The 12,983-nt window shown below is 38.7% G+C and overlaps 1 protein-coding gene across 1 annotated transcript in view; it reads left to right on the top strand.

Annotated features, from left to right (window-relative positions):
- CCDC102B (coiled-coil domain containing 102B) overlaps positions 1 to 12,983 on the top strand; it is a 279,289-nt gene that overhangs the window by 35,406 nt on the left and 230,900 nt on the right. The window contains exons 2-3 of the mRNA XM_061130691.1: positions 621 to 692; positions 11,750 to 12,356. Of these exons, the coding sequence (XP_060986674.1) occupies positions 11,766 to 12,356 (591 nt within the window). The 5' untranslated portion in view covers positions 621 to 692; positions 11,750 to 11,765. The remainder of the gene's footprint in view (positions 1 to 620; positions 693 to 11,749; positions 12,357 to 12,983) is intronic.

The following is a 12,983-nucleotide window of genomic DNA, read 5'->3' as shown; positions in this document are numbered from 1 at the left end:
CTGAGCGACTGAACTGAACTGAACTGAACTACATTAGTCTAGAGCTGAGGTGAAATGGAGCGACTGGAGTTAGGAATTTGATAGTCAACGGCAAAGGCATTCTCTTCAGTGTCAACAAGCTTTGACTCTCCACTATGTGGGGAGGAGCAGCAGGGAGAAACAAAGGGGAACAAGTAGGAGGAAGTGCTGGAATAATCAGAAGAAGGTGGTGATAAGGAGAACTAAAGACACACGTGTTTAAAAAGCAAGAAATTTCAATTGTTTTGAAAGTTACTGAAGTCACATTAGACAAGGGAAAAGATGAGTATCTGACTTGGCAATTGTGTTCTTAACAAGTGGGATTTCTATGGAGTGGTGTGTACAGATTTCCAGTTGAAATGGGTAGGTGAGAAAACGGGATATGAGGAAATGAAAAGAGTGGAAACTAACATGAGTGATAATTGTCTCTTTGATCCTGAGAATAGAGAAATAGGACGTTTACTTGGTGAGGAAGGTGATAAAGATGCAATTGATGTGTGAAAGGAAATGATCCAATAGGGATGGAAATTTTAGCTAGACAGGTTTATTTCAGGCTTCTGAACTTTAGAGACGTAAGATAATAAGTTTGTGTTGTTTTTCAGGCATTAAGTCTGTGGTCATTTGCTACAGGAGCAACAGAAAACTAATATACCACCTTTGTTGTTGTTTAGTTGGTAAGTCATGTTCAATTCTTTTGCAATGCTATGGACTGTAGCCTGCAAGGCTCCTCCCTCCAGGCAAGAATCCTAAAGTGGGTTGTCTTTTCCTTCTTCAGGAGATCTTCCTGAGCCAGGGATCAAATCTGTGTTTCCTGCATTGGCAGGTGGATTCTTTACCACTGAGCCCCCTGAGAAGCCCCCAATATACCACCTTTACTATGGTAGTTATTTGCAGAATTGAACGCAAGTGTATTTTATCATGGCACTGTCTAATGATTACGCTGAATAAATAAATTGTGCTCAGCTGTGTCCTACTGCTTGTGGTCCCATGGACTGTAGCCCACTGAACTCCTCTGCCCATGGCTTTTTCCATACAAGAATACTGGAGTGGGGTGCCATTTCCTCCTCCAGGGGGTCTTCCTGATGCAGGGATCGAACCCATGTGTCCTGTGTGTCCTACACTGGCAAATGGATTCTTTACCGCCACTGCCACCTGGGAAGCCCGAAATTAAGTACTCAGTTCTGTGTTTAAAATACTGCTTTACGTGACCATCAAGGCAAAGATGACATTATTTGTCAACCTTCGACAACTTCTTAGGGGGTAATTTTGAAACTTCTGAAGATTACTGTGGCAAATATTTTGGGTACAAAGTCCTCATTAGCTCTTACAAAGAGTAGCTGCAAATTCAAGGGCTGACAAGTTCCCTTTTGAACTCTACGGGGTGTGGGTTCTTTAAGTCTGGTCTTTCTCTTGTCCAGAATAAAACTTATCTTGCCTATATGCTCCCTATAGCATAAGATGAATCGATAGTATTGTGATTTCCATGAGTTGGGCTTTTTAAGACTTTGATCATTCTAAAGGGTGAATTTTAATCTCTGCCACCAATATGGTCATAGATCTTCACACTGAAAATTAAATTCCAGATCATGTTTAAGAAATAGAGCCTCACGAACAATATCATGCAGCCTTTGTGTGAATATTGTTTTGCTTTAGTGTGCAGAGTGGGCGTATATGCTCAGTCACTTCAGTCGTGTCTGACTTTTTGTGACCTTATGAACTGCAGCCCGCCAGGCTTCTCTCTCCATGGGATCCTCCAGGTAAGAATACTGGAGTGGGTTGCCATGCCGTCCTCCAGGGGATCTTTCCAACCCAGGGATGGAACCCACATCTACTGCATTTCCTGGACTGCAGGTGGATTCTTTACCACTAAAGTACCCGGGAAGCCCTTAGTGAGAAATAGGGTGAATGAAACAAAGTATTTAGCAATATCATGTATAGGTATAGCTCACAAATATGTGGTTACATTACAACATTTCTGCTTCTGATTTAAATTTTTCCTCTTGGCTTTTGAAGTGGGATATATTTTAGTCAATTTGGATTATTAATGTAAACAATATGCTGTTGGGAAAATTGAACAGGGGTCACAAAGAGTTGGGCACAACTGAGCGATGAACAGACAGACTGAGAATAAATATTTTTATTAAAATTTTTTATAACTGCATTTCAAAAGTAAATATGAAAGCCATTTGGGTTGTATGCTCCAAATTTCATTATTAAGCCTGTGAAAACTTGCTGGTCAGCTGATGCAGAGCAATTTGGCAGCTACACACATTCCATCAAATGGGTGCGAGAAAACACTGAATCTTACTGACATGAGAAGAGCTTTCTCTTGTTCACAACAAAGTAGTAACCAGATCCATGAGGAATTTCTGACTTAGCCGCACACATTCTTTAAGAGCAAGTGGGAATGACATAAATGGCTTAGGAATTTTGCTTAGGAAATGCATAGCAAAATTGGGATGGTTTGTCAAGACCACTTGAATAAGTGGTCTTATTCACTGCAAAATGAACATAAATAATGGAAAATATTGATAAATTCTATATTAAAGGAAATTAACAATTTATTAAAACAGTTTTAACAAGGGAATAACTTTGTTAAATAAAGAACAAACAGAAAAAAAAAACAACATTAAGTCATAGGTCCTCTCAGTACCACTTGGCTTGTACAAAACTGATAGGAGTTATTTCATTGGTTCATTTGTGCTCATGTTATGACTTAATAATTAGAATTTTGAGTTGTTGGGTATATGCTTTTCTGGATTTTATTTTAATTTTCTAACTAATATCTATAAACACAGCTTTATAGTCCTCTACACTATTTAGTTAGTTGGTTAGTTCAGTTGCTCATTAGTGTCCGACTCTTTGCAACCCCATGAATCGCAGCACGCCAGGCCTCCCTGTCCATCACCAACTCCCAGAGTTTACTCAAACTCACATCCATCGAGTCGGTGATGGCATCCAGCCATCTCATCCTCTGTCGTCCCCTTCTCCTCCTGCCCCCAATCCCTCCCAGCATCAGGGTCTTTTCAAATGAGTCAACTCTTTGCATGAGGTGACCAAAGTATTGGAGTTTCAGCTTCAGCATCAGTCCTTCCAATGAACACCCAGGACTGATCTCCTTCAGGATGGACTGGTTGGATCTCCTTGCAGTCCAAGGGACTCTCAGGAGTCTTCTCCAGCACCACAGTTCAAAAGCATCAATTTTTCGGTGCTCAGCTTTCTTCACAGTCCAACACTCACATCCATACATGACCACTGGAAAAACCATAGCCTTGACCAGATGGACCTTTGTTGGCAAAGTAATGTCTCTGCTTTTTAATATGCTGTCTAGGTTGGTCATAACTTTCCTTCCAAGGAGTAAGCGTCTTTTAATTTCATGACTGCAGTCACCATCTGCAGTGATTTTGGAGCCCAAAAAATAAAGTCAGCCACTGTTTCCACATCTATTTCCCATGAGGTGATGGGACCAGATGCCATGATCTTAGTTTTCTGAATGTTAAGCTTTAAGCCAACTTTTTCACTCTCCTCTTTCACTTTCATCAAGAGGCTTTTCAGTTCCTCTTCAATCTCTGCCATAAGGGTGGTATCATCTGCATATCTGAGGTTATTGACATTTCTCCCAGCAATCTTGATTCCAGCTTGTGCTTCCTCCAGCTCAGCGTTTCTCATGATGTACTCTGCATAGAAGTTAAATAAGCAGGGTGACAATATACAGCCTTGACGTACTCCTTTTCCTATTTGGAACCAGTGTGTTGTTCCATGTCCAGTTTTAACTGTTGCTTCCTGACCTGCATACAGGTTTCTCAAGAGGCAGGTCAGGTGGTCTGGTATTCCCATCTCTTTCAGAATTTTTGACAGTTTATTGTGATCCACATAGTCAAAGGCTTTGGCATAGTCAATAATGCAGAAATAGATGTTCTTCTGGAACTCTATGATCCAGCGGATGTTAGCAATTTGATCTCTGGTTCCTCTGCCTTTTCTAAAACCAGCTTGAACATCTAGAAGTTCATGGTTCATGTGTTGGTGAAGCCTGGCTTGGAGAATTTTGAGCATTACTTTACTAGCGTGTGAGATGAGTGCAATTGTGCGGTAGTTTGAACATTCTTTGGCATTGTCTTTCTTTGGGATTGGAATGAAAACTTACCTTTTCCAGTCCTGTGGCCACGGCTGAGTTTTCCAAATTTGCTGGCATATTGAGTGCAGCACTTTCATAGCATCATCTTTTAGGATTTGAAATAGCTCAACTGGAATTCCATCACATCCACTAGCTTTGTTCGTAGTGACGCTTTCTAAGGCCCACTTGACTTCACATTCTAGGATGTCTGGCTCTAGGTGAGTGCATCATGATTATCTGGGTCGTGAAGATCTTTTTTGTACAGTCCTTCTGTGTATTGTTGCCACCTCTTCTTAATATCTTCTGCTTCTGTTAGGTCCATACCATTTCTGTCCTTTATCGAACCCATCTTTGCATGAAATTTTCCCTTGGTATCTCTAATTTTCTTGAAGAGATTTCTAGTCTTTCCCATTCTGTATTTAATGTCTATGGAATTACACAAAATGGTATAAACATTGTTGCCATTGTTCAGTTGCTCAGTTGTGTCTGACTCTTTGCTGTTTCATGGACTGCAGCATGCCAGGCTTTCCTGTCCTTCACTGGACAGGGGGACCCTGGAGTTTGCTCAAACTCAGGTCCATCATGATGTAAATTCCAGACTCAGTGTCACCTGCTCAGCTTTGGAAGGTGGTAGGATCTTTGACATGACCAGGTTTTTGCTGTTCTTTCCAATAAAATGTGCACCCTGTTAGCCACCTGGAGACACCTGGAAATTGTAGCAAGATTATTCTTACATGAAAAAAAAAAAAATTCAACTGGGCTCTCTAGTTCTAACACAGCTAATACTAATTTCAGTTTTTGACTCAAAATCTCAATGGACATTTTGGCTTATTTATTTGGCACTATTAAATTGGATTATATTACATGAGAAAATTGGGGTAGTTTGTAGTTTCCTTCACAGAACCCTTGAAATAAGGTAAATACTAGAAAATGCTAAGGAATTCAACAAGTGTCAGGGTTCTATACAAATAGGTAGTAAGTAGCATAGATTTTATATGTATTGTTAGAAGAAATAAACTTAAGCTATGAGCTCAACTCTTAGATAAAGTATCTTTCTATCTTAATATTTGTTTACAAGTGAGACATTTCATAGATATTTTAAACCAGGACTTTCTTGAACCTGATTGATGTCCCCAGTACTACAGAGGAGTTGTTAAATTATGCGCTATCCTCCAAGAAATTCTAAATTATCTGAACCTAAATTTGTGCTTGGCAGGCAGAGCACTACAAAAACTTCAAGGTGATCAGCCTGCCAAACCCCAGAAGTTTTATTTTTCCAAGACTCATTACAAACGATACCTTGGTACTTTATAAAGTAGATTGTGGATTTTGGATCTTTCTTTATGTCTACAATCACATTCCAAAGAAGTAAGATTGATAAGTTTACCTGTGACCCAAAAGGTTATTCTTTTAATGTGTAACAGTAATTCTTTTTTTTAGCCTCTAAAAATGTAGAAAACATTGATATTATTTGGAAATGGTAACAATAATATCAAGATGCCATGTGGAGAGATTATTCTCAAATAATTTATTTTATGAGAAATGAGATTAATTTTTTTATCATGAAGCATTATCTTAGAAACATTATTTTTCTCAAATATTTTTTCCTGAAAATCTAAACAAAAGACATGTCATTGACATAAAATAGTGATACATGGCTTCAACAATTCTAAGGAATAGTAAGAAGTTAGAAAGATAGGAAGCAATGAATAGTTAGCTAAGAAAAGGCAGGGCTTATCACATGAGTTCCAGTTCTTTTTTTTTTTTTTTTTGAGTTCCAGTTCTTTAAAAGAAAGATAATTTCTATTTGATCAGATAATGCAATTTAAATTCAATAATGACTTTTGGAAAACATAAATATACGTGTTTTAAAATGTTTACATTTGTGCTTATTTTATGCTATACTGATTTTAGAAAATAAAGTACACTTTATAGGCAATCTGTACATATTTATTTTATATTATTTAGTTGCCTTCTTTGTTCAAGTATTTCCTGCTTCTATATGATTCTAAAATCTTGCATTCACATCAACAAATGTAGACTATAACTGTCTGTATAATTTGACACTGTGTATGGATTTTTAAAATATTATATTTTAAAAATATTGTGGGCAACACCTGATCTATCTTGATGTGATGTTATATTGTCATTCACTGTAATTGTTTCATTTACCTGACTATCACAACTGCAGTCTTTACATTTAATATTTAGTGTTCTCTTGCAAAACACTCCTAAAAATGTGTTGTATTTTCTGCTTTGACCTGTACAAATTGCATAGGTTTTCATGCTAATCACTTGTGCATTTTTAACAGGCCACATTTTATAGTGCAATATGATGTTTTACTTTCCTGAATATTAAAAACTGGTTCTTCTTTTTCTCTTTTTATCCCAGTGAATGGTGTCATGTATATAGCAACAAATGTTCCTTAGCATTATCTTTAGTATCTGAATCAATCTATTTTCTCCTTGCTTATGGCTTTTATTAACATTATTGCATGTGCATTAGAGATCCTATACTTCTTAGGAAGAAAAAAAAAAACCCAAGACAGGTTTCATTTAGAATTCATTTCCTATAGGTTAATGGAAAGCAATAAGTATAAACAATGAAACAAAAATCTCTTTGGACCTGGTTTTGTTCTGCTCTGATAAAGTAACCTCTGCCAAAAATGCTTTTATTTCTAGTCCACCCCATTCTTCTGATAACATAAGACATCACTTGAGAGAGACTTTTTTTCAGTACGTAGGTGTGTGTTAAATCACAATACACTGTTTATTTCTTTCAAAGAGAGTTAAAATTTGTGATGGTTAGCTTGATTGGTTGGTGTTGGTAATTAGCAAGATCCCAAGATGGCAGAAGACATGTCACTATCACAGAGGAAGCCAAAGGGAGGACCTCAGATGTAGGGCCTCCAGGGGATGGGACAGAGGCAAGAGGTCCCACGAGCTGCTACCTGAAGGGTGGGGAGGTGGGCGTGTGGGGAGAGGGGACCGGGCTCCTGCCTAGCAATTGGGTTGCACAGAGGAGATCACTGAGGCGAGGTCTGTGCAAGGAATAGACACCAGGGTGGTCGAAGCACGGAGCAGTGGACAAGCCAGACCTTGCAGCTTCTTTAAGCAATGAGGAGGAGATTGAATTCACTCAAAACACAACATCAGGATCAGCTGACTACTTGTAAGATGGTTTAATGGGAGCTATCTGAACATGAAAATATCCAGAATGGAACTCTGCCCAACGTATTTATGAATTAACCTAAAAGATTATCTCACCAGAGTGGATATGGAAAGGCATTGACCCTGGATTTCTTAATTCCCCAAACGGACTGACCTCTTCTTTTTTTAATCTTTCCTTTTATTTTTCTTTAATTTTTCCCTTAATAAAGTATGTGTGTTAGTCGCTCGGTCGTGTCCAACTCTTTGCAACCCCATGGACTGCAGCCCACCAGGCTCCTCTGTCCATGAGATTTTCCAGGCAAGGATACTGGAGTGGGTTGACATTTTCTTCTCCAGGGGATCTTCCTGACCCAGGGATTGAACCCAGGTCTCCTGCATTGCAGGCAGATCCTTTACCAACTGAGCTACAAGGGAAGCTGCTTTATAATATTGAGTTAGTTTTAGGTACACAGCAAGGTGATTTAGTTATATGTATATGCATGCATTTTTTCAGATTATTTTCCACTATACATTGTTATAAAATATTCAATATTGTTCCTTGTGTTATACAGTAAGTTTTGGTTGCTTATCTGTTTTATGTATAGTAGTTTATATTGCTAATCCCGTACTCCTAATTTATTTCTCCCCTGGCTCTGTTTTCACTTAGATAACGATATGTTTTTCTGTGGGTTGACTCCTTCTGACTGTGACTTGGACTGGGACCAAGTCTGACCTGCATCAGGACCCTTAGCCCTAGTTTCTTCATATCTGGGATAGAGATAATTATAGTACTGAACATTTCACTGAATAATATTCATAGGTTAAAAAATTGAGATTATACCCCCTTATTCCACGACATTAAGACCTTTCTTATAAATCACATTTATCTGTTGCTATCCCTAATCTTTAACACAGCTTTTTGCCTGCAATGTGGAGATCTGGGTTCGATCCCTGGGTTGGGAAGATCCCTTGGAGAAGGGAAGGCTGCAGTATTCTTGCCTGGAGAATCTTGTGGACTACAGTCCATGGACTTGAAAAGAGTCTGACATGACTGAGCGACTTTCACTTTTACTTTTCTCTTTCCAAAGAGAGGGAAGGAGGGGACTTCCTTGGCAGTCCAGTGGTTAAGGCCCCTTGCTTCCAGTACTAGGGTCATGGGTTTGATCCATGGTGGGGGAACTAAGATCCTGAATGCCACACAATGTGGCCAATTTTTTTTTTAAACTAAACCAAAATAGAGGAAAGAAACTGAAAAAATTTAATAGTACAACTGTCCACGGTGACATATGAGTGACTTGTGTAGTATTGAGAATAACAGTCACCTTGCCTAAGAGACAGCCTGGGCTAGCCATTCCATACGCAGCTTCCCACTTAATGGTCACAAGAACTCAACAAGGCACATGATAATTCTGTTTTCCTTTACAAATAAGGATATGAGTCAAAGGCAATTTGTGTGATTTGTCCACGATCACCTACCTAGAAAATGACAATCAGAACTCACACCAATAGATTCTGGAGTCCAATGTCTCATATAGAAAACCCCTCGTGGGCAAGAAATAATACATTTAGTAATATAGTCTATACATTGTGCACCCATCAAATTTTATTAATATGGCTATATACTGCACCCAAAACTACTTGCAGTAATGATGGCAGCCTAATATTTTTAAAAACAGCTTTATTGAGGTGTCACTGGTATAAAATACTGCATGTATTCACTGTACACAATTTGATGAGCTTGGTCCTATGTGTGCACTCATGAAACCCATCATTTTCAAGATAATAAACATGTCTATCTTCTCCAAGAGTTTCCTGGTGCTCCTCACTCCTTTTTTTGTGTGTGGTAAAAACTATGCAAAAATCAATATAAGAAACCAGATTCAAAAGCATTAGAATATTTCCCCATATATCAAATGCTACAAACACTGACAAATGCTTTCATAGTCATCTGAAATAAAACATGAAGATTAGGTACAAATGTATAGAGAAGAAGGAATGCTTTGATAAATACGCATAAGGATTACATATCCCCACTTGCTTGAGAAACACTTTTGGACAGGAAATATTGTTCAAGTTCAAGGGCTGAATAATTAAATCCCACTCAATTTTGTTTAGTCAGATGTGAAAAAATACAAAGTTAATTGACAGGTAAGATCTCTATGTACCAGAATCCAATTATCGAGTCATCAGAAAACTAGTGAGATAAAAGTTAATGAGATATTTTAAGGACATTACAATTTTATGATACTGATTTATTTTTTAAAATAGTAAGGTTAAGTTTAATATGTTGAAATAAAATTTCTGTCTTCATTTGGAAATTTCTACCAAAAGAAATACAGCATTAAAAAAAAAAAAGAAATACAGCATTAAATATTTATATGTATAAAAATATACATATACAGATACCAAGGTGGTGCAGTGGTAAAGAATCCACCTGCCAATGCAGGAGAAACAAGTCACAGTCTCAGGGTCGGGAAGACCCCCTGGAGAAGGAAATGGGAACCCACTCCAGTATTCTTGCCTGGAAAATCCCACAGACAGAGGAGCCTGGCGGGCTCCAGTTCATGGTGTTGCCAAGCATCAGACACGACTGAGCAAGTGAGCATGGCACAGTACATGCTTGTAATTAAGAGTTCTTTTTTTTTTTTTTTAATATTGGTCTTGGTTTACTAAAGATCCAAGAAACTTGGTCAGTTATATTACCATTACCTCAAATTACAGTGAATGAAAGGAACATTTACTCCAAGTCAACACTAATTCAAATATGATTGGACATATACTAACACTAACAAAAATAATTACCATGAATCTGTATTATTATCATAAATGCTATAATAAGGAGTGAATTGGTTTGGCATCTCTACAGAATACTTGTTAAAATGTGTGGTTTTTTTTTTTTACTACAACTGAAAGTAATATGCATTTAATATTATATCGTCTTTTTTTTTCCAGTGAATCAAAGTTTATTTTGTAACTTAATTGAGATAGTGAAACCCCTTCAGTTGATTAAATAGATGGTTCATAAAAAGGCAGTTTATGATCTGTAACTATATAAAAGGAAATGAAAAAGTAACTAATGTCATGAATATAAAATGTTATCTAAGATTATTTACACCAGAAAAATCTTCTTTGATAATAAAAATGGGTAATCTCATACAAACACAGAACTTTATGAATTTGTAAAGTAACCTGCATGTTCTGAGCATTTATTTTAAAGAAAATGTTCCACTTGCTAAATCCTCAATGTGGCTATGCTGCTATATTGAATAAGGTAATGGGTGTACATACTGATAAGAAAGGTTTACATTTACCAATTAATTTGTCTTTGCTACTTATACTTGAAGCTGTTTTTAATTCCCTTTTAAAGCTTTGAAATTGCTGAGACTCTGTTCTATGTCATCTGTGAAGCCTCTTAATTTCTGGAGAACAGTCCATCATTTCTTTAGCAGTGTTCTCTAGAGGACCCTGTAAACACCCTAGGAAGCTAACACTGATTTGACACATAATGTAATACTAAATTTGGTTAAAAGTATTTTTACAGGCATATTAAGTATTTTAAATTTAGACTATAAAATCTTTAAGGACAAAGACTACATCTTACTCATAATATTTTATTTTTTGAACTTATAATGATATGAGCCATGGCAGGAAATTAGTTCATGTATCAGTTAGATGTTATTATGACTGCAAGTAACAGAAAACTCATCATAGCTTAAATAAATATGGGTACTTGTTCTGGCATAGCAAGGAGACTAGAGGCATGGCTTCTATGTTCCATGCTGCAGCTCCATCATTACATCAGGTGCTTTTTCTCCTGTTCCACCATTTTTAACGTTGCAGGACGCCTTTTACACTTGCTGTCTTTCTAGATGATGACTTGGTTCAGGTAGGAAGAAGGCAGAAGGAAAGCGTTCTCATTCTCACATCTTCACATTTTTCTAGCAGACTTCCCCTCACATCTCATCAGCCAGAACCAAGTCATATGTTGCTTTAAGAGTTAAATGAGGGTCTGTCATGGAAGACTTAGATCACTCATTATTTAGCCCCTCCTGGGATTGAAATAGGGTTTTACCGTTCCAGAGATCAATAGCTTCTGCCTTCTACTTGAACAAATCGTGCTTTAGTCAGCAGGGAAAGGGGGCCCATTGAGCAGTTAACGGACAATGTGTGTTGCAATAAATATCACCTGAATAGAACCGGATTTGTTAAAATAAATTATTCAAGTCTCACGCTAGCCCCAATTGTGTCTCTGCGTATTTATTTGTATTCGGCAAAATTAAATGGGAGCAATTTCTGTTTCTTTGAGGATAGTTACGAACGCACAAATTCCTGTATATTTTTAGTTACAGTGAAAAGAAAAATATGCAGTGTTGAAAAGATGCATTGTTTCTGTCAGCTTAAGGTAGGTCTTGCTCTTATCATTGCAGAGAAAATTCAAATGCAATTATGTTCTCTGTCCTTTCTTAGGCCTGAAAAGATAAACATGAATTTAGATTCCATTCATCGGTTAATTGAGGAAACACACATCTTCGGGATGCAGCAGTCGGGGGTTAGATCACCGTGCAACCTGGCGGCACCTGCCCCGTCCCCCGGGGGCCCCGGTAGCTCCTGTCCGTCTCCTCTCGGGCAGCAGTCTCCAGCCGCTCCCAGTGGCCGTGCTCCCGCCTGGAGCACCAGCGAGTGGGATATCGGCGCCGAGCTCCGCCTGCGGGAGCTGGAGGAGGTCAAGGCCCGCGCCGCTCAGATGGAGAAGACCATGCGGTGGTGGTCGGACTGCACCGCTAACTGGCGAGAAAAGTGGAGTAAAGTTCGAGCCGAAAGGAACAGCGCCAGGGAGGAAGGCAGGCAACTCAGAATCAAGTTAGACATGGCCGTGAAGGAACTGAGTGCTCTGAAAAAGAAGCGGCCTTTGCCGCATCCGGCGGACGCCGCCCAGGACCGGAAGCTGCCCGGTTTCCCGGAAGCGGCCCGTCCACACAGAGACCCATTGCAAATTGGTCCCAAAACGTGTGAGTCCGTCAGAGAGTGTTTGGGAAAAAGAGAATTTCCCACCAAGGAGAACGCAAATAGTAAGGTCAGGAGAAGAATCCAGAGATTGCGTGCATATGTGAATGCTGGGTCTAGTCATAAGGAGGGGGCGGGAAGAGAGCAACGCCAGTGGTGACTGGATTTGTTGTTTAGGCTGCTAGAACTAAGTCACACAGACTGGGTGACTGCGAAACAGGAATTTATTTTCTCACCATTCTAGAGGCTAGAAGTCTGAGGTCAAAGTGTTAGCAGGGCTGGCTTCCCATGAGGCCTCCTTGGCTCACAGACAGTCGTCTTCTCCCTGTGTTTTCACATGCTTTTTCCTCGGTGTGTGTCTGTTGTCCAAATTTCCTCCTCTTTTAAAAAAAATTTTTTTTTTTTGAGTTACAGTTGATTTACAGTGTTGTGTTAATTTCTACTGTACAGCAAAGTGATTCAGTTATACATATACATGCTTTGTTTTTCATGACAATCTCTAGGTCCATGCATGTTGCTGCAAATGGCATTATTTCATTCTTTTTAATGGTTGAGTAATATTCCCTTGTATACATGTATTTTCTTTATCCATGTCTGTCGAGGGACATTTAGGTTGCTTCCATGTCTTAGCTATTGTAAACAGTGCTGCAGTGAACATTGGGGTGCATGTATAATTTGGGCCATATTTTTCTCTGGG

Source organism: Dama dama, chromosome 27 (genome assembly GCF_033118175.1).
Source record: "Dama dama isolate Ldn47 chromosome 27, ASM3311817v1, whole genome shotgun sequence".
Lineage (NCBI taxonomy): Eukaryota > Metazoa > Chordata > Mammalia > Artiodactyla > Cervidae > Dama > Dama dama.
This window is presented reverse-complemented; position numbering and strand designations above follow the sequence as displayed.